We start from the raw sequence: 22,694 nt of genomic DNA on the forward strand, positions 1-22,694 counted from the left end.
TGGGGTCCTTTCTTTTTAAGCTAACTGCGGGAATATTTCCCTCCCCACCCGTCTCTCCATTGACATTCGGGACAAAGGTCGGCTCGGAGCTGAAATCTCTCCCTCCTAAGATGCCCCCTCAAACTCGCCAACCCCCACTACCCACCCCATTTCGGCTCCTGCACAGTGAGGGTGTCTGACGCGTTGCGTGTGTGTTCGTGGCGACCAAGTCTGCAACACTAGCCAAACCTGTTCTTCTTCTCCCGGTCCCCAGAAGTCTCTCCAGCTGACCGGACTTACGCCTGGCATCGCTTGGCACACGCAGCGCCCGGGGTTGAGATCCCGCTGGTGCCAGGCGCCGCCAGGCAGCAGCGGAGCTAGCGACCGCGTCCTCTCGGTCTCATTTCTCCCGCGCCCAGGGCGCACTCCAGCTACCTCTTTGGGCTGTTTTCCAGCCGTCGCCCCTGGGTCCCCGCGGCTTCCCAGACTGAAATCGAAGGTGAGCGAAACAGGGGGAGGGCGGGAGGCGGGAAGGCGGAGCCTCCCGCCCGGGGAGAGAGTGGGAGGAGCCTCTAGCCTAGGGGGTAACGTGGGCGGAACCTTAGGGGGTGGATCTGGGTGGGGAAAGGGGCTGGGCGATCCGGGGATGGAGGGTTGGCCACGCAGGCGCGGGGGGACAGCGCCGAGAACCCCACGCGGGAGCTTCTGGAGGCTCCAGCCACCGCTTCTCACTTCACTGGATAAGGGGCTAGGGCCGGGAGGGGAGCTAATAAAGAGTGAATGAGCTGCAGCCGCTGTGGCGGCCGGAGTCTGCCCGAGCGGCATAGGAGCCGTGCGCCCGGGAGGCGGCGAGGGGAGGCGGTTTGCCTTGTCCCTCCCAGCCGCCCTTCTCTCTCTCTCTCTTCCTCCAGCTGGTCCCAGAGCCCGGCTCGGTCCGGTCCCTCTGCCCCCACCCCGCACTCTCCCACCTTCTCCGAGTCCCACTCCGCACCTAGGGCGTCCCGCATTGCCATGGGTTAGGGTGGCGGCTACGAGCCGCGCGAAGGACCAGCCTTGTGCATCCGCCGGGGGACGCGGAGCCCGAACGCCGCCTGCGGCTCGCCGGCGCAGGGCATGGGGAGCGCGGTGTGAGCCCGCACCCGGGGAGGACGCAGGAGCTGCGGAGACGGGCGAGGAGGAGGAGGAGAGCGGTGGATTGGAAGGACCCGAGGGAGGAAGGAAGGGTGGGGAAGCGAGGGAAAAGTGAAGCCGGGAAGAGAAAGCGGCAGAAGGTGGGGATTGATGCTTCTGTTTTTTGTTGCCGCTGCTGCCCTCGCGCTGGGAGCGGAGCCGGAGGGAAGGCGGTGGAGAGATGATTGCAGAGTTGGTGAGCAGCGCTCTGGGGCTCGCCTTGTATCTCAACACCCTGAGTGCGGATTTTTGCTATGATGACAGGTAAGGGGTAAGAGGAGGGGGTGACGGGCTGCCTGGGGACTCCGCGGTGGCTTTGAAGCTTCCCGCTTTAAGGCTGGAAGTGCATCTTGGAGGGACTATTCCTGCACCTGACGGCTTAGGAGACGTGTAAACATCCGAACCTAAAGCAGACATTCGGGACGCGGGCGCACAGGGCGGGCTGAGGGAGTTTGGGTTCTTACTTTGCAGCAGGTTCCTCTCCCTTGTTCTAGACTGTTGGCAGACGCTTAAGTTTCTTAGCGGAAGTCTCAGCAATTTGGGAAACTGTTTAATGAACGCATTAAAAAACAATTCTTAGGTATTCCTTGGTGCAACAAAAGCACATTGAGCGATTTTACGTCTGGGCTGGAAGGAAGCTGCTCCCTGCCCTCTAATAGATCTTCCCTGTAACGTTTCCTTTTATTGATGGGACACTTTTATTTCCCGAGGTTGAAACACATTTGACAGTTGCCCAAATAGTGGAGAGATCGCACTGTTCCAACTTTCCCTTTTGACGCGTGGTGTACATTACTTTGCGCCAGGGCAGTGCTGCGCCCCCGCCTCCGGCACAAATCAATGGAGTATTACTTTATAAAAGCCTGGGCCTTCATTTCTGTTTGGGAGTTTTACTTTCGAAGTTAGCGATTCTTTTGTGCTAATTGGGGGAAGAAGACGCCCCTAGAGACTGAAGTTGTCTTCTGCATTTGGGTTAGTTTGGGTGGCTAATGAGACCTGAACTGTGTTGTCAAAGAAACTGCATCGATTTCTGGGAAATGTCACAGTTGTCCTCGTGTCTCTACCTATTTTTTTAAACGTTGTTAGTGTTTAGAAACTGATGAAAAGCTCCATTAGGGGAAATTCCAATTTGTGTCTTTCCGGTGACTTAATCTGGTTACAATGAAAACAGATGCATAATTAAAATATATTAGGGAGAACAGCACGCCTGGCTAAACTTATTAACCGTCCTGGGGTGTTTCATGCTCCATTGAAATTAAACCATCCAAAAAGTGAGCACAGATTTACTTTGACAGCTTTTCAGCAGCCTCTCTGGGTTATGGAAAGAGAATGGATCCCCAGGGTCAGGGCGAGGCAGGGAGTGAACTTAAGCAAAGTGGTTGATAGGGAAGAGGAAGGCAGAATCTTCTCTAGATGGTGATTAGCCTGATTCTATATCCTCTGCTGTGCCCCCTCTCCCACTTAAAAGCGTGTTCCTGGTTGTAAGCCTTAAGTCACCAAATCTTGGTTCACACCCTCGTCTGTTACGAAATCCCCTGGTAATAGATGCAAGAACATCCAGCAGATCCTTCTCAGTGCCTTTTATGTGTCTAGCAGATACTAGTTGATAGAAAGCCACTGATAGACATAAACTTTTCCTTAACTTTCAAGCAATGTGCCTGCGGGCTTTAGCAATTATGCTGCAAGCTCTGAGAAACAAATGGTCTGTGTTTAAGAGTGATATGAGCTGCTTCTGTTCCCTCCAACTTTGTGTTACTATGCACCTGCCATTTCTAGGGTACTGGCAGAGAAAACTCTTGCTTTCCAGAGTTGGGTGACTTTTCCGTAAAGTGAGCTCAGGGGAGAATCTGGGCTGTTATTGGTACTGTTGGGGACAGTTTGAAGAGTAAGTATTTAAGCCAATAATTAAGAGCTTATATAAGGAAGTAACACTGTAATACTGTAACTATTGTAGAACACTGATAAATCAAGCATCACTGGCGTGGTTACTCTTTATTGCTGTCCAGTTCTTTAAAAAGTAGTCAGAAGAATCTATCCAACAAAGATTAAGGCTGGAACTCAACTACATTTGAATATACTTTTCTCTGTAGACTTAAAGTTTATTTTGTGTTCTTGACTCCTCAGTCAGAAGTGTTAGTGTTGTAACTTGGACAGAGTGTAAGTATGATGATAAATTAGTTGTGCTTTGATAGTTGGCAATTGTTGTAAGTTCTTTACCTGCTATAGATTGAATGGAGTGTCAAAATTCCTGACATACCTAGCTACGTAGATGAATTTAATGTGATAATTTGCCCATATCATCTAGTTGATGCATGCCCAATATATGATATGTAGATAATATATGCCAATACGATATTGAAGGCCTGTAAATATAAATTATAGTTAGCTACAATTTGAAAAGTGTATTTGACTCTAGCTTTCCTATTAGCAGAACTGTGTGTGCGGTTACATATTTTTCCGAGTATGAAGTCTTACGAGTATCACTTGGTTTTTATGAATCCTAGAAATTATGAAGTACGTATTACTAGGAGCGTGGAACTTACTCGGTGTCTGCATAGCATGTTCAGGTAGTTTAGTACCAAGGTGAACTGTAGATTGTGACGTTCCATGTAGACTTTCTGACCACTGCTCTAACTCACTGGTGTGAGAAGGGGAACAAAGCTGGGAGTGGCAAGTGGAAACTGTAGGAGGATGGTAATGTGTTTATTTCCACCACTATTTCAGACTACAAGGACTCAGGTGTGAAACTTGTTTAAACTACGTCTGTGGTTTCTGCTGCTTCCCTGCTTTCCCAGCCCTCCCAAAAACTTTAGTGAAATATGGTTTCAAAGGAGAGAGCCGTACTGGGAGTGAGAGAGCAGCTCAAGGAGAGAGATGACTTTTATGCTCAACTTGGTTAGTGAAATCAAGACCCTGCATTTTAGCTGACGAATCTGGCATTTACTGTAGGAGGGCTTTCTATTGCTTCAGCTTAAACATTATTGCTGTGGTACTTCTCCAAGTTATCATTTCTTTTAAATATAGTGATCAAGTTTACTTTATAAACTATATATGTGATTACATTCAGTGTTTGATGTAGCTTGGTTGAAATTAAGTGGTAATCTGAAACCTTCTTTTAGCAAAATCAATTTCCCTATGGTAAAATTTAATATTTTACAAGTGTTTCTGTGCTAAAGTTACGAATATGTCTCTAATGTGATGAAACAAACAGTGGAAGAGTGGAATTCACCATATCTGATGAAAAAGCATATATGGTTTCAGCTTCTTCCCCCTCTCCCCTTGCCTTCAATCTAGTAATAACTATTGAATCTTAATTTGTGGTTAGAGTAAAATTGGAATTATAAATATACAGTCGTTGCTAAATTTTAAGTCATGTTGCATGTGAATTCTTGAAGGACCATTTCATTTTCTAGAGAAATTTAATTTTAGGCTAGTGGGGAAAACTTGCTGACCCGAAATTCTCTGCTCTCTGACATATTTGTTGAGGATAACATTGCATCACTTTCCCTTCATCCTCTTTAAAAGTCCTGTTATGTTTTGCATAAGATAACACCAACAGAGGTGTCAGTTTACTTCAAAGCAACAAAAGTGAAACTATAACTGCTATTTCCTACTCTCATTTCATTTTGCACATGTCTTCTAATTGATGACATGCTTTTTATTGTAGATAACAAGTAAATAAGTTAATGCCACAAATTCATCTTTTTATTCTAATGTGACTAAAATAACATATTAGTTTAAAAAGACAATTTTGAGTTTCTGAAAGTAGGAAATGGGCTATGTGGCCTCTTTGAAAAAAATTTTTCTCATTCTGCAGTTGTTAAACTCAACCATGATCATTAACATTATCTTTGGGTTTCTTAGTTACTGGTGTGCAGTAATTGTGTAAAACTTGGTGAAGCAACTCTACAACAGGAATTTCTACTCTTGAAATCAAAACCACCCCAAATTCTCAATAGCACATTCCTAGTTTAGTTATTCATCTAGATGTAAATGTAAATCTCAGTTTAAAAGTACTCATTTTTTTCCTGAATGTCATAAAGAGTTTCATTAACAGTATTTAAATGAAGAAACAGAGGATTTAAAGTATACACACAAGTTTTTTTTTTTTAATATGTATTTCTTTTTCTAAAGATATTAAACTGGATTTTCTACTTGATCTTTTAATGTTATTCTCAGTTTGGGCTTTTGACCGGGTATAAGAATTTCTTGTGAAATGACCAGTTCCTCTAACTTCTCTGTAAAATGTTCTCTCTAATAAATTTGCCTTGGACCAATCTGGGTTTGTTATCTTAAAATTGTAGTATGTTCAACCATTGAAGATTTGTCTGATATTTAGTAAATGAATGTTTAGAAAGAATTACTATAAAATCAAAGTAAATAAGAAAGAAGTTTGCTTTGTATCTAAGGTTGTCTTTTCAGGTCTTTCCTGGAAGAAGCCAGTGTGTACAAGAGTGTTATTTCATTCTCATTTCTTTCCCAGTTGAAAATGTATTGGAAAAAAAAAGGCCAGTGGATACAATTTACAGTTTATAAAATATTTTATAGGACATTTTATTTTCTAGCTAAGTTTTGACTGTTTAATCACATCTATGTGGAAAAAGTCATTTTGCTGTTTGAACAAGTACATCTCTTAACAGTATATTAAAATTAAGTGAAGCCTGTATGGATTGCTTTGCCTTACCTCTGTTGAGCTTGTCACATGGGGTTTATCCTAGCAAATGACCCAAATACAAGCACTGAACGGACACGCACAAATGCCATAGGGAAATTTCTTGCCAGCCATCTGTCTCTTAGTTGCTGCTTTCATATATAAATGTACTGTATTGGGGGTGAGCTGCCTGTATTATTGCATATTATCAGTTTACATCATCTTGTCATCTGCACTTAGTTTTTCAAAGCTAATGTACCTCTGTAGTAACAGTGAATTCCCTGCTGCTATAATTCTGAAAGAGCTTCAGCCTTTTGGATTCCAACAGGAGTTAAGTGCAGTTTGGCTTGCTAATCTCTTTGTTGCTGTTTAGCATGCTAAAAGCACCTATTTAAAATGCCCTTGATGGTGCAGCTCTTTATCAGAGGTGAAGGGTATGTTTTGTTTAAACCCGGCACCTTCAAAATACTAGGAAAGGACAAAGTTTACCCTTAAGGTGCTCTGGTAAATGTGTGTCTGACAAACCTACTTTCTTATAACCTCATTATTCTCACCCAACATGCTTTTAACACACCAATATTCATCTCTTAAGTTTTTGATTCTCTGTTGGAAGCTAAATCTTATATGAACTTGGAGTCCTTCCTTAAATGGCTTCACAAAATTGACAAGTGTGGCAGCCTTGATGGAAAGGACAAGTGGGTTACTGAATGTAATGACCTTCCCTCTATGAATAGCTGTCTTCATTAAGAGCCTAGCTGAAAAAGAGTAGAGAGCCCATCACCAGAAGCTACATCCGTCTACTTTTCATGGGATGAGAAAGGCGTAATATTTTGAATCATTACAGGTGGACTTATGCACAACGCTTGATGGTTTGTTTAAAGATTTGATTTGTACGTGTTTTTGAGCAATAAAGGGCTATATTCATTAATTCACTGATTATAAACACCACTAGACATGGGCCTCCCGTGTATATGGTGCATGGGACAAACAGCAGCTGTTTTCCCTTGTCAGTAAGCGTCCCTACCTGCCTGTCCTTTCCTGCCTGTACTTTACCAGGTGCTTGTATAGTGTTTGAATCTGGGAGTCTGATGATAGACATAAAAAAATGCTGATAGCTTGTCCTTTAGCACAGTTGCAATTGCATTGGCTCATATTTATTTTGATGGATACTCACCGTTTTAAACTTTCACTGGGCTTCTGTTGGCTTCTTTCCCAGAGCATCTGTGCTGAGGATCCATGGTAGATGGTTTGAACTGGATTTATTCTTGATTCAGTGCTCACTGGCACCTTATTTTACCCGTGGAAGCTTTAGAATGCTTTTGCCACATGGCTCCTTCCTGTTGCCCATGTCAGTTATTTTCCTTGAAGGTCTGCATCGGCTGAACTCTTTGAATTAACTGGATTTTGCCTTGACTAGTCATAGGGATTGAAGACTTTGGTGTCAGATATTATTTGGGCTGTATTTTCCAGGCAGTTAATTCTAACAAGATGCAGCACTATCAAATTTCTATTGATCTTCTCCTCTCTGACAATTTAACTTTTCAATTATATTTGTCAGTTTCTCTGGTACTCAAGGTTTCGTAGAATAAAAGGTATAGTTGTTTGTTTAAATCTTTTAGAGATTTTTTGGGATTACCATTTTGGGTTCATCCATGACCTTTCTTCTTTATAGTTAAGTGGGAAAGAATTGAGTAAGCCCATCTACTCTGGAGAAATTTGAAGAAAGAGGAACACAGAAATGATTTATTTTCCAGATTCTACATTAAAAGTGTTTATCATGTTTTAAAAGTAATTTATCTTACCTATGGGCATTTCATCAAATACAGTTAATTTGAGTAACTAGAAATGATTATTTTAGAGATGAGATGGAGAGAGATTTTGAACTTGCTCATGTCTAAAGGATTAATTTGGAAAAGAGATTAGAATTGAAAATTCGAATTCCACCTTTAGATTCCATTTTATTGTGGAAATAAGTGAAATTTCATATACATTTACTTATTCCAAGGCTGTGTACACTTATCCCATTGCTTGAGGGCGGTGCTGATGTATTTGTTTTAAAAGTACCTTAGAACATCGCAGAGGAGATGCTATTTGCTTTTGATTATTTGGTTTAAGCTTTTGTTTTATGATTTCTTTGCCAGGGCATTTTGTGATATCAGAGTGAGGCCGGGTCTGAAGCATGGCTCAGCATATAGTTCTAGTCAAGAAAACTGGATAAATTACATATTTGTCAAATGAAACACACATCAGTGCCCTTGGAATAGCAGCTGTGTGGTAGGTGTTGAGGCCAAATAAAGTATTTCTTTCCCTTTGTCTTGGATGATTGCCCTTTATTTCAGTGGAATTTATTATGATACATGTGTGATTATTCCTCAGGAGCATCAAGTTAAAGAAAAAAGTTCACTATAGGCTTATGATTATGGTTTAACTAGGAAACAATGTGTAAAAATATTGCCGTGGGGTAAAGGAATTTACTGACATTTGAAACTGAAAAATTCACAACTTTTGATGATGAAAGTGTTGTTTTCCTACTTGTCATTCCAAGGATTATTGATTTCTTTAAAAGTAGAAAAATTCGACTGTTCTAGCCTCGAAATTCTCACTTGGCATCATTTAGGAGTATTTTGACTTCAAAGGATGTGTTATTTGCTGAAAAGTGGCCACTGGGGCAAAATATGGCTCTTGACATTTTGAACATTGTTAAATGATGGCACTGAAGTATTTCAAACAGTCATGATTCAACATTGTTTAAAAATCCAGTGGGAAAAATGGTAGCCCATAGAACCCTGCATATTTGAAATTCTTTGGGTATTCATTTTAAATGCAGTTCACAAGTTTGCTTTTTACAAAATGCAGTGTTTCTTTCTTTTTTTTTTTTTTTTGTTTTTTAAAGAAAGATGAATAAGGCTAGTGAAATTTTTCCAGCTGGCTCTTTTGGAATTTTGTGTTCTTTTTTTCAGTTGCTTATAAGTATTCTATAAAGGGACTGAAAAGATGCAGGCCATAGCCTTGTTTTTTGTTTTTGCTTTGCTTTCTCAGCTGGGTTATATGCCTATATTCAGAATATTATTATAATGCATATTGTTATTCAGTATTTATTATAAATCCATGATCATAAAAGTAGTTTTTGAGCGAGGCAGATAAATGAAAACACTTGGGGGTAAGTAAACACCTTGTCTTTGTTAATTTCCGACTTGTCTCATATCTACCATGCTTTCTTTTCTCTTTGGGATATCTTTTGGATTAAAAAGTCAGTAGTCTGACTCTTTACAATATCAGTGCGTGTTGAAGTGACATTCCTGCAAATTGTGGCCTCCACAGGGGTGCCTTGGGTGGTGACTGTAGAGATTACATTTTAGGCTTGACTGCTTTTCACAGTTTGGAGAGGACACTTGTCATTATAGAGCCATTTGGGAAAGGGGGGTAAAGCTGACAGCTGTGCTGTTCCCGTTGGGGACCTTTCTCATTGTTTTCTACACTATCTTTTGTCCATCTCAGCCCTCCTATCTTCAGGTTTTTAAAGGTGTTATAAATACTGAGCCTCCTGCCTTGGATTGTAAAAGATATCTTAAGGTAGAGTACTTGGGTCCAAATATTTTGTCAAGTGTACTTCTTTTAGAATAGGGTGTTTCTCTCCTACTCCAAGTAATTAACTGCAGGACTGCTTTCCCAAAGCAATTGAAAAGAGCTCATTTTGACAAAGCAAGCTTCTAATGACAAATTTCCCAACTACAAATTTGCAGAGGAAAAGTTCTCCGATGATGAAGAAGTTTAATCAGGCAAAAAGACATTTTTATTTGCAGAAATAGGCCCTTTAGAGGGAGGTAATTACTTATAGCTGATGTGAAAAACTAGTATACCTGATTTCATTTGGTAAACCTCATTTAAAATAGGAAGGTTATTCTTGTTATTCTATTGAAAGGAAAAAAATGGTGCTGTTGTATCATTGAATTTATATTAAAGAAATAAGGTTTTACACTTGAACCCACTCTTATAGGGATATGTACTGACTTAACCAAAGAAAATGAATTTGAGATTTGAGAAGAAATCTGTTATAAAGACTCTAGTGTCCAGACTGATATTACCAACTGTAGTTTGCCATGCTGCTGCTAAGTTGCTTCAGTCGTGTCCAACTCTGTGCAAACCCATAGACGGCAGCCCACCAGGCTCTGCTGTCCCTGGGATTCTCAAGGCAAGAGCGCTGGAGTAGGTTGCCATTGCCTTCTCCAATGCATGAAAGTGAAAAAAGAAAGTGAAGTTGCTCAGTCGTGTCTGACTCTCAGCGACCCCATGGACCGCAGGCTACCAGGCTCCTCCGTCCATGGGATTTTCCAGGCAAGAGTACTGGAGTGGGTTGCCATTGCCTTCTCCGTAGTTTGCCATAGGTATCTTCTATTTAAAATATCCCGTTGAAATGATGTCTTTTAGGTTGCTTCCTCCACCTCTATATTTTTAAAAATCTTTGCATTTTTCTTTTAAAAACAATAGTATTTTTTGCTAATAGTATTCCATGTTGAACAGAAAATGAAATTTCACTGTTACTGATGAATATGTCATCAACATAAAGTAAACCATTTCTATGAGAGACTGCTGCTGCTGCTAAGTCGCTTCAGAGACTAGTACCTACTTAAAAAAACAATTGGGATATAGTTGCTTTACAATATTTTGTTAGTTTCTGCTGTACAGTGAAGTGCATCAGCTGCTGCTGCTGCTAAGTCGCATCAGTCACATCCGACTCCGTGGGACCCCATAGACGGCAGCCGGGGATCCATATATCCCCTCCCTTGTGGACCTTCTTGCCCCCATCCACCCATCTTGGTCATCACAGAGCACTGAGCTGAGCTCCCTAAGCTATACAGCAGCCGCTCACTGGCTGTCTGTTTTACACATGGTGACCTATGTATGTCAATCCCAACCTCCGAATTCACCCTTCCTCCCTCCTCCCCCAGTGTTTCTGTTCTTTAGGTCTGTGCAGCTGCTTTTAAGTTCAGACCTGGTATGATGTTGAGGATGCCTGTGGCAGGCAACTACTTCCCCTTCCACACCCCACCTTCATCCTTTGTATGGATGATTATCTTTTAAAAATTCTTCTCAAATGCTTTTTAAATTTTCAGTTTCTTTGAACCACATGAAGGTCTTTATACCTCTCTTAAAAGCACATTTTCAAGCTGAGGTTCTTGTTGGATCTCTTTCCATCTATGTATGTGTATATGTATTTATTTCTAGATCATTGCTTTCCAAACTTCAGTCTACCTGCTTAGCACCTGGGCTTGTGAAAATGCAGATTCTGCCCGGCTCCCGTCTAAGAGTCTGCATTTCTGTCATTCTTAAGTGTGATCAGTGCTGCTGATTCATGTAATGTACACGTTAGCTTTGTGTGTTTTACAGACATTTGGAAGAGACTGCCTAAATTCCTGGATTAAAAAAGATTTAGCATAATCTTTTATATCTCAAAAGCATATGAGTTTTGCCTTTTTATTTAATCTCTTTGTTTTGTTCTCATATTTGCTTAATCATGACATCTTTAAATTGATCGTAAGCATTTGAGATATTATATATATTTGGAAAATGTAGAGAGCCTGCTAAAATCTAGATGATCTCTACTGAAATATCTGTCACTGTCTTGTATTAAAATGTCATCTTCTTTGTAACGTTACTGTGGAGACAGATGTTGGGTTCTGATTTTGACAAACTGATAGGCAGTTGCCTTAGGCTTATGACTTGAACAGATTTGTTGTTGTTGTTCAGTTGCCCAGTCGTGTCTGGCTCTTTGCGACCCCATGGATTGCAGCACGCCAGGCCTCCCTGTCCCTCACCATCTCCCGGAGCTTGCCCAAGTTCATGTTCATTGCATCAGTGATGCTGTCCAGAAACTGATGTCTAAGCGAGACTGTAGTCAGTGCCTTGATGAGTGGTACTTTTATTGAGCAATCCCTTGTAAGGAAACTTGGCTTACATTGCATGAAGAGTCTCTATGTCAGGCAGGCAGCAAAATATAGACACTGAGGCAGCTGAAAGTAGGAAAGAGAAAGATTTATTAATGATATTCAGGCACTGAGGGATACTACTGGATAAAGGTATATCTGACTTTTTAAATGTGTTAGAAATGCTTGGGCCCCTATGATTTTTTTTTTTTTTTAACTTGGTACAGTATATCTTAACCTTTGGAGTTTTTCTGAATAGGTGAACTCCTTATATATCTGAAGGTTTACATGCCTACTTAGTAGAAATCATTTTAAAGAATATATTCTAAAATGAGTTATAATTATTTCTTTCTTTTTGAAATACTGTACTCTGTCTACAGTGCTGAAAGAAAGTAGGCCAACAGAAGAGAGTAGCATTTTAGTCTCGGAATTAACACCTTATTAACTAGTACTTGAGGTGCTAAGCCTCTAAAATGTGCTCTTCTAATTGATCAGGAAGTGCAAATAATGATAACAACTGCCAACCACAGAATGAAGATCAAATGAAATAGTCTGATGAATGTTTTCTGTGTATTTAAAGAGATGTGGGAAGATACAGTTAGAGGGTGCTGGACCAGAGGATGAATGACTCGGTTGTCCCTCAGTGGTTGGCAGCTCACTCTCTTCTCACCTGAAAACAGAGCTGTGTTCTCCATCATGTCCTTGCTCACTTTTTCATTTGGAGTCAGTGGTTGAACTCCTGCTGTCCCAGCTTCTAATCTCCCACCCTGCCACACCCCTTCTCTGCTTCTAATCTCTGTTCACCCTTTGATCAGTTGTCCCTGGTCTCATCATGGAAAGCAGGTTTTGTTCTCATCTACACCTTTTCTCCGGAGAAGGCAGTGGCACCCCACTCCAGTACTCTTGCCTGGAAAATCCCATGGGCGGAGGAGCCTGGTAGGCTTCAGTCCATGGGGTCGCTGAGGGTTGGACATAACTGAGCGCCTTCACTTTCACTTTGCACTTTCATGCTTTGGAGAAGGAAATGGCAACCCACTCCAGTGTTCTTTCCTGGAGAATCCCAGGCACTGGGGAGCCTGATGGGCTGCCGTCTATGGGGTCGCACAGAATCAGACACGACTGAAGTGACTTAGCAGCAGCAGCAGCAGCAGCATACCTTTTCTCCCATAGTTTGGCCACCTGATGTGAAGAGCCAACTCATTGGCAAAGACTCTGATGCTGGGAAAGATTGAGGGTGGGAGGAGAAGGTGGCAACAGAGGACGAGATGGTTGGATGGCATCTTTGATGCCATGGACATGAGTTTGAGCAAACTCTGAGAGATGGTGAAGGACAGGGAAGCCTGGTATAGTGTAGTTGTAGTCCATGGGGTCGCAGAGTCAGACACAGCTTTGCAGCTGAATAGCAATGATTCTTTTTCTGTTGCTTTCCCTATGTTGCTGGTCTCTGTGCTTATTTTGGATAGATATTCTTTCCAATCTGAGTACTTTTTTTCCTTCTGCAAGGTAAAAGGACCAATTATAGTGCCTCGGGTGTGAATAATCTTTGGTACTCTGGTTCTGCTTCTAGGGCGTACTGTTACTGGGTACTCATGGTCTCTCTGTTCAATAAAACCTTTTTTCTTTTGGGAGTATGTTCAGAGTCAGAGTAGTACTGGCAGCCCGGTGGTTAGGAAAGACATATGTCAGATAAGCTGACGTTTTTCCTGCATTGAAGTGTTTGTGTTAATCAGTGGTGTATTGAGAATTTCCAATAAGTATGCTTAGCACATGTACTGGAGGGTGACATCTAATATCTAAGCCTGGTGATACAATTTTGTAACTAATTACAATTTTTTTTTTTTCTTTTAGAACTTTCCAAGCAACAGAGTGGCAGAAATTAAGAGAGACCACACGAATTTTGAAATCAGATAGCTTAGGGGTCTAATCCCAGGACTATTACTTGCTAATTATGTAATTTTGATTGTTACTAAAATTTTTCTAACCTCTGTTCCCTCTTCTATAGAATGAGGATAGTAATACCTACTTTATAGTGTTGTTGGGAGAATTTAGTAAGTTTTATAAAGTACAGTGCTAGGATCTTAACTAGTATTTCTCTTAATCAAGAAAATATTCATTAATTCTATAGCTGATACTTTAAGATAATTATTTAATAACATCTAAAAATATTGTAGAATATTTAGGAGTTTTTCTTTAAAGCCAATATTCAATATTTAAACTTATTTCTGATAATATTTCACTTGGTATTTCAGATAGAATTAGTGTCACTGAGAGGATTCAGTGAGCTATATTAAGTAATTACTAATTTTAAAATTCAGTTTTCACTTTGGGTGATAGGCTTGGACAAACGATTTTGAAATTTAACCATTATACACACACATATGGATATATGTATACACACCAGATTTTGCCAGTAAAATGTTTGTGGTATATACTCAATTACATGTATAACTGATTCACTTTGTTGTATACTAATTCACTTTGTTGAAACTAATATAACCTTGTAAATAAACTATACTCCAATAGAATTAAATTATTAAAAAAAAATCATTGGCAATCAATTAAAAAAAAGTATATACAAAAACCAGAACTCAGATGTCTCCCTGACATCTTCACGGCAAAGTAATTTTCTTCTTTAGATTAGATGATAGATACTGTGTGTAGGAGCACATGGAAAATTATGATTTCTTAGCATCTTGTAAGAGTTGTTTTGCTCTCTGATGCATATCTTAGATTTTTCAGGAAAATCATTATTTAAAGACATATCTTAATATTAAGATATTCCTTATTAATATTAATGAGAAAAAATCTTCATGAAAATATGGAGTTATTTTGAATTATGTTGCAAAATGTTATGTTGAATTAAGAGTGCAGATTCCAGGAATACTTTTTAAAAAATTAATTTATTTTAATTGGAGGCTAATTACTTTACAATATTTTGGTGGTTTTTGCCATACATTGACATGAATCAGCCATGGGTATACAGGTGTCCCCCCATCCTGAATCCCCCTCCCTCCTCCCTCCACACCCCATCCCTCTCGGGGGACACCCCAGGACTACTTTTTATATATCTTTCATTTTACAGTGAGTCTGTCGGGTATAAAAGCTCTGTTCTTTGAAGCCTTTTCCGGGAAACTTGTTACTCTCTCACTGACTTGCTCTTTGATCAGGACCTATGACTCATATTAATTTATTTACAGTAGTTCTGCCTTTAAGAATATTGATCTCCCTTTCGATTCAATAGATCTTTCACATGTTTACTTATCACTTGACACTAACATTTCTGGCTTCCTTCCCTGCTTCCTGCCCTCCTCCCCTCCAAACAAGAAATATTTTCCTCCTCAAAATACAAGTAAGCTTAGGATGTTGAAGGTTTATGGAACTGATTAGACGATTTCCTCTTTAAAGTCTAGGTGTGGCTCTAATGATTTTCCAAGGTTCCTTCCAGCTTAAAGCAGGCCACAATTTTAGGGTTTGGAATTTGGGTCCATGTGTCTAAAAAATATATCTGAAATTGGCCATTGGGGGGGGTCACTGATAATGTTTTCAGTAAAACATTGTGCATTTTGCTATGTATACAGTGGAAAATGAGGCACTAATACCACAAACCATATGAACTGAAGATGTTTTTACCTCAGCCATAATCATCATTTTCTTTCTTATGTGTTACCTTCTTCTCAGTTGGAATGTTTACTCTGTTCCTATTGATAACTAAATTCTAACAGCAAGTGGCAAACTCTTAAAAAGGAGAGCACTTTTCGTTCTTGTTGGATAGCAGCCTAGTTTTCTCTAATGCACATCTGTTCCTTGGAACATTTTTAGAATATTCAGGTGAAAATTCACCCAGTATTTTAATAAACCACATTCTGTTACTGATGGGTTAAAACCATTTTTGTCATACTGTTTTAATTTATTAAAGGGAAACGACAAATGGTTTCTGCATGATGGCTCTCAACTCTCTGGGAGTAATTTAAATGAGTACAAGAAACCAATAATTCAGGACCTTATTAAACATGCCTCAGCAGTTGATTTCTAAGGCTAAAGAAAAGTCCAACACCTGGATTTCTCCAGGGTGAGGGATTGGATGGGAAGAGGGGTTATTTACTATGAAGGAGAAGCTTAGATTTGATGAATAAATAAATGAATTTTGGTGAAATTGGGAGGAGGTGACTTGAAGAGGATTTTGCCCCTTTCTTGTTTATGATACAATGTTTTTCTCTTATGATTTAGAGGAGGGATCATTATGGAGAAATCAGGATGGGAGACAGAGGCACTGCAATGGAAGATGGGTCATTTTGATTGAGTACTTCTGTAGATTGGAACCAGGGCAGCAAATGATTGTCAGCTTCTTGAGGTTAAATCAAGACAGGTTGTTAGAATGGAATCCTCTGAATTCAACTCCATTTGTTGGAAAGTGGTTCTTTGGTATCTTAAATTCTATGACAGATTTTGATTGCATGCTGAATTTGGGGTGTGTGTTATAAGACAGCAGCATATTTGTATTTTTTTTTTGAAAAAGGCAGTTATCATAAAAAGTACCCAGATGTTTATCTTTGTGTACTTGGAATTTGAATTCTGAGGATTTATTGTTTTGGGAGAGGGCTGAGTTTATTTTTCTAACTAAAGCCTGAAATAATTAGCAAATTTAATGTTAAATTGGAGACTTTATTCATATACTCAACCTTCAGATTTAAGGTAGACCATAAATGATATTTTAAAGTTAAAATTGTTATAAATGCTAAGAATAATCTAGAGTTGAAATTTTGACTTCTATTTTGTGTCAGCATTATTTGTGAAAACTGGTTGACAAAGAAGTTCAAAAATTTTCTGTAAAACCTAAGTTATGAAAAGAACATTATTTACTTTAAAAGTTTTCTCTAAACCTGAATAAAAACTTAAACGCAAACCAGAACTTAGCCCGAATGTTTTTCCTTTGAGCATCACTGGGACTCTATATCAAAATAGAGTAAATGCTTTGTATGCTGCTTACCTACTGCATTTGGAAAAAAATCTTTTGTATATGTCTGCAAGCTATTTGTGTGTTCAGAAAGAATTTACCAGAATCGACTGAAATTGGTGAAGGAGATCAAAGAAGCACTTTATAGCTATAACTTTATTGAAAACTGGAATGGTATTCTCTATCTTAATCTTGAGTAAATGAAAGCTGAAGAGTGATTTCATTTGTGAAATATTATCACTTTACCTTCACTTAAAGGAGATTATTTGTATTTTAAGCATGTTTTCCCAAGAAAATCACATCAGTTGCTGCTGACTTCTATCTGCATTGGTTTTAGAAAAAAAAAAACGATGAATAGAAAGTAAGCAAGCAACAGAACTAATAAGGAGATAATTTCTTTATACCTGTATCAAAAGATTTAAAGATATTTACTTATAACATTGTAAACTGTTTTGTGTTTTCTGGTCACTTATCTCAGAGGCTGCAAATAGCCGTTGTTACTAAAAGTGATGGAAAGAAAGAAAACGTATAGGTATGTTTACCATTTAAGTAGCCTGACTTGTGCAAATTATAGTATAAAAAATGGTAATTCTATTCAAAGATTGTGAGAAAGATTTGAATGTGGTTTATTTTAAATTCAGGAAATCCACTCAAATAGACATTGGCCTTTGATTTAAAAGTGTTAAGTCATTCTTATATAGAAGTGTTCTATCTCTCAAGAAAGCATCAGTGTGGGATGCTTTCAGCTCATGTCATTCCTGTTTTTTTCAGCAAGCATTTCTAAGTGCTTAACTGTGTCAGGAACTGTGTTTAATATGGGGAGGCGCACAGACTCTGAAGAAGATGTAGTCCATAATCTCAAGGATTTTAGAATCCAGAGGGGAGACCAAGTAAATAGATGTTTCTCTAACAGGAAGACATGCTTATGATTGTGGGTAAGTACATAAGAGGGGCACTTGACCCAGGCTAGGAGGGAGTAGATAAGGAGCTCTTGTGAGAACTGATTCCTGAAGAATAAGAAATAACTTAATAAATACGAGGGGGGGAGGAGGAGGGAAAAGATATGCAGGAAGAGAAAGTTATGGTGTCCGAATCGCAGGGCACAAAGCTAGAGCAGAAGTTAGGGAGTGGGAGGGAAAAAAAGATGAATTGGCAAGGGAGGCAAAAGCCAGCTCATTGACGGTCTTGTGACCCCTGATAAAATTTGGAGAACTGTCTGAAACAGGGTGAACGCTGAAGCAGAGCGACCAGAAAGATATCTGTAATAGGATTATATTGGAGGATTTGTGTTCCTGGGAGTGATGAGGCCTAAAAGTAAGGTAGGAACAGAGGTTTAAAAAAAAAAAAATTGAGTATGTTAGGAAAAGATGAAGAAAAGTTGACGAATGTGGAGGGTTTTAGGAGAGGGACTCTTCTAGGGTTTCTGTGTTTGAACAAGTGGGTAAATAAGGAATAGACACGAGCTCGGTTTGCGAGGGAGGACGGCGGAGGGATCTGCGGAGTCTCCTCAGTGAGCAAGAGCAGCGGTCACAAGGTGGGTGTGCTGAGGGCCGTGCAGTCAGGCCTGCCTGTACTACGGCTCTGAATTGCTGCTGAGACCTTGTCATTGGCCCTTTATTTTTGCTAGCATGTTATACATTTTGGTAATACGATTTTAAGTGCCCCAAACCCAGCTGAAGAACTACAGAGCCTCTTGCTTGTCGGAATGTAGTGCCCTGAGGAGGCCATGAGGGCTTCATTTCTCGCCCCGTCTCTCGGTCTGGGCATCGTGGTGGTCACTGTGGACAGTGGCAACCTCAGGTCCCGTCCCAGGCTCTCCCAGAAGTGCTCCTGGCGAGGGGGGTAACCCTCATTTTCCTGACTTAAATGACAGGCTTTAGGGTGAAGGCACCTCTAGCCAGGTGTTGGATTGAAGAGGAGACAGGTTTGCTTAGCCCATGCCACGTGTAGGAAAGAGGGCATCTGTTAGAAGGGACAGCGATTCTGGGAAGGGGGCGGACCGCAGATGTCCATGCAGCCCAGGGTGTCCGCTTCCAGTCTATTAATGCCTGTGGTCATTTGAGTAGTACTCTTTGGTACCAGCTCGATCATAAATGCAGTCTCAGAAGTCATGTGCATTTTAAGGTGGTCAGATATATGAGGTAGAACTTCCAAATAGGATGTGTGTGTGTGTGCGTGTGTGTGTGTGCGTGTGTGTGTGTGCGTGTGTACCTTGGATTATCATCCAAATGTTGGAGTGGACACTATAGCCTGTTAGCCAGATCGACCCTATAGCCTTTTTTTTTTTTTTTAATATCCACATCTGTCTGTGGACCTGCTGTCTCTGGCTGCTGTCTACAATGGCAGAGTTGAGTAGTTCCAAGGGGGACCTTGGGGGTTGTAAAGTCTGAAATAAACTCTTGCCCTGAGGATCTTTCTGGTCCCCAAGAGCACATCTGTGCCCTCTCAGGGGCCCCCTGACATTTGATGGGAAACACAGGTTTGAGATATACTTGGTTAGGAGTGAAAGCTCAGGGGTCAGACTTACAGATGTAAAATGTTACTGACTTCTTTTTCCCTGGGACCAGTATGACAGTGAGCCCTCGCAGGTGATTTTTTGGTAGAACTTGGCAAACCCAGAGCCGGTCTGTCTAGAATAGCAGTCAGGGACTAGGTGGCAGTCCTTTATGGGTTTTGTCCTAACTTGTCTCTGGATCCCGAGTGTGTTGGTGAGCAGGGGCTTTTGAGGGCAACAGTGAATCTTTGTGAGCTGGTGCTCCATCCCCTGCCATGTGGTCTGGCTATCCCTTTGGGCCTGCAGGAAGCACCCTCTGCTTCATCTGAGAGCAGCTGCCTGGGGTTGCTGCTGGAGCTGTTTGTGAGCCTGGCCCCCTGCCTCTGGAGCTGCAGGCTGGGGTCTCCCAGCAGTTGTTGCCCAGCTGTCTGCTGCTTTGTTATGCTGTTTCAGAGGCTGTGCTTCAACCCATGCTCTCCAAGTGTTTTGCTTGACCTCCTTCTGGGTTCAGGCCTGGTTTGAGCTCAGCCCTAAGCAGCTGTTTGGTATTCTTCTGGTGTCTATTTTCTCATGGGGTCGCCCACTGGTCCTGATTTTCTGTGATCGAGGTTTTGACACCTGCAAAGTGACTCTGCATCACTACTTGGTTGTTGACAGCCTCCTCTTGATGCTTTTTTGTTCTCTGGACTTCCCAGGAGGCACCCTCGATAAAATGTGTTCAGTAATGCACTGTTTCTTTTTTTTTTTTCCCCTTATTGGCAAGGAAAAACACAGTATGTTTCTGCTTTGAACTGGATTGCCTTCGTCCACACTTTTTTAGAATCTCACATGTTCAATGGTTGTGGTTTGGATGTGGTTTTCCTCAGGTAGAAAAATAGATGTCAAAACCAGGACCGCCTCCTGCAGGATTGTATCTGATTCTTGCACTTTCTGGAAGTCTTGTTAACTTGCCAGGCGAGAAGTGTAAGTTTTACAAAGCGATTGTACCTGGCTTTTCAAAACTTGTTTCTCAAAGATTGGTTTGCAGATTTAAAATAATAGACTAATCCTTCCTGAGTGGAAAATGCTGCCTTTGATATTGTTTTCAGTAGTTAATTTGAAGACTAACTAATTATGTTTGCATGTGAAATGAACTTGAGAGGCCTGATAAATGCATGGAATACGTTTCAGCCAGAAGCTACCAGTTCTGCTTAAAAACACCACCAAAAAACCCATTCATTTGATTTTCAATAAGGGCCTATTAAAAATTCTTAATGGATATGCCAGGTGGTAAACAGTTTCTGTGGAAGGAGACATTTAGATAGGAAGGCTTTAATCTGGAGCTAGTGAAATCAATTTAAAAAATTAAGCTGGAAGAAACTCATTGAATCAAACACATATTGTAATATTGTTTAAAGGGTATCATAATAGTATGAGTTTGGGGAAAGTTCAATTCTAATGTTCAATTTTATGAGTAGATATGTAATATATATAAGTTTTTAGCAATTGTCTACTTGCCATAAGCCAGAGGAGAAACAATCAATTTACAAATAACACAGAGGCAGTAAATTTGTTGGCAACAGTTCTAGGCCTATTGTAATTCTGTAGTTTTTTCAATATGCAAGTGGTGAATTGCTAATGTTGCTCTGAGCCAAAGATCTGGTGATTTGTGAACGTGTCCAAGCAGTACTTACATTATATAAGGCTGGGAGGTATTTTGATATCAGTGAAATACTTTATGGAAGTAATAGGAAAATGTGTACTGTTGAAATCATATCTATAAAATCAGTGTTTATATTGAAGTTACCCTCCCAATTCACATTTCAGATTTACGGGTTTGGCTTGATGCTGTGTGATGAATTGAGACATAGTTCCCCTCTGGCAGGGGTTCACGTCTGAACCTAACATCTTATTGGCTCTGCTCTAATCACATTGATCACTTTGAGCTATCGTCAAGGGGTGTGTGACTTCCAACATGGGCACCCTGTTCTCTCCCATGAAGTTCAAAGTATTCAATACATTGTAGTCTCCCTTTTAGTTGCTCCTCTTTTATTCCAGCTGTTAAAGCTTGGGTTCTTTTTGTTTTTTTGGCTTGGATTCTTGCTTTTGTGAGGATGCTTCTTTTTCTTCTGGGCAGCCCAATATTTCCGTCTCAAGTCATTTTCAGCCTACCTATTGTGTTCTTAAATCAAGATTTGAATGAATCATGATCATTATGAACATGATACCTGAATAATGTATTACAAAGGGAAATATTTAGAAGTTGTGTATGTTAATTCTCCAGGGAAATAAAAACTTGAGAAAATGGGCTAATTATTTCTTGTTAATAGAATAAAAATCAACTATGATGGATCATTGACTAACAGGAATCCTGGAGTTTATTCTTCAGTTTTTTCCTCTCTGGCAGTGTGACAGTGGGCAAGTTAGTGACTTGTCTGAACCTGGGTTTGCTCTTTTATGGAGAGGACAGTAATTCCTGCTTTCATAGGGTTGTTATGAGCATGAAATCCAATTCAGCTTCTTACACTTTAATTTTCTGTCTAGTCCATTAGGTACTCTGTTAGTGGAATGGCATGCAAATAGTGAATCATGTGGATTTATAGAGGAAATATCAGATTGTTAGGATGGAAACCTCAAAACTGTAACTGCAGAGTTTTGCATGTATCCTCAGCATGGATAATGGTAGATGAAAAAAATAAAAAAAACTTGCCTGCAATGATGATTCTTGGCGTAGCAGATAATGAGGGCAAGAGTGGGTAATGTGGCTTAATGTGGAGTTCAAAGGTGGACTTATCAATAGTCTGAAGATGGAAACTAGGGTTGAGGCTGTGGTACTGCAGCTGCTAGCTTCAGGTCTTCTGGTACCATCCATTTGTTTGAGAGGAAAGTAGGCTCTGATTTTGAGGGTTATGTGAAAAATGGCATCATACTGGCAATGATGAAGTTTTAGAGAATGGTACAGCTATATGAAATATTGACAGTATTTGAGAAACTGCATAAAAATATGTAGCCATGAAGTAGATTATTATATCTTTTAAGTTGTTAAATTATATGCAAAATATCATAGTAAGTTCTTTACATATTTCATTGCAGTTAATCCTTTCAACTCAATAACGTAGTTATTATGAACATGGAAACAGGCTCTGTGAAGTTAAGTAACTTGCCTGAGGTCATTGGCCATTAAATGATGAATCAGATTTGAATTCACATGTCGGAGCTCAACTGCCTGATTCCCTCTATGAAACCATTGGTATACATGAGAGTTCTGGAGATCTAAATTGAATCTTGTTTTTTTTCACAGTAACTGTGAGATTGCACAATTTACTCAAAGGTGTACTTACTTTGTCATACCCCACCTTGTTACTGCAGAGCATACAGAGTCGTATTTGAGTGAATTTTGCTTTCAAATCAGATTTTTCTGTATCATGGAACCCTTTGTCCATCTGATTCATCATCAGAATCCACCACCAACTTCCATTAAAAACCCCAGGCTATAGTGAACCAATATAGGATTATATAGGCTAACAAAATGTTGACATTTTATTT

General features: G+C 40.2%; 1 protein-coding gene across 1 annotated transcript in view; it reads left to right on the forward strand.

The window, feature by feature from the left end:
- Nucleotides 1-1,301: 1,301 nt before the first annotated feature.
- The window catches only part of TMTC2 (transmembrane O-mannosyltransferase targeting cadherins 2), a 429,922-nt gene continuing 408,529 nt past the window's right edge, over nt 1,302-22,694 (forward strand). Inside the window, exon 1 of the mRNA XM_052641014.1 lies at nt 1,302-1,413. Coding sequence (XP_052496974.1) covers nt 1,331-1,413 — 83 coding nt within the window. The 5' untranslated portion in view covers nt 1,302-1,330. The remainder of the gene's footprint in view (nt 1,414-22,694) is intronic.

Source organism: Budorcas taxicolor, chromosome 5 (assembly GCF_023091745.1).
Source record: "Budorcas taxicolor isolate Tak-1 chromosome 5, Takin1.1, whole genome shotgun sequence".
Lineage (NCBI taxonomy): Eukaryota > Metazoa > Chordata > Mammalia > Artiodactyla > Bovidae > Budorcas > Budorcas taxicolor.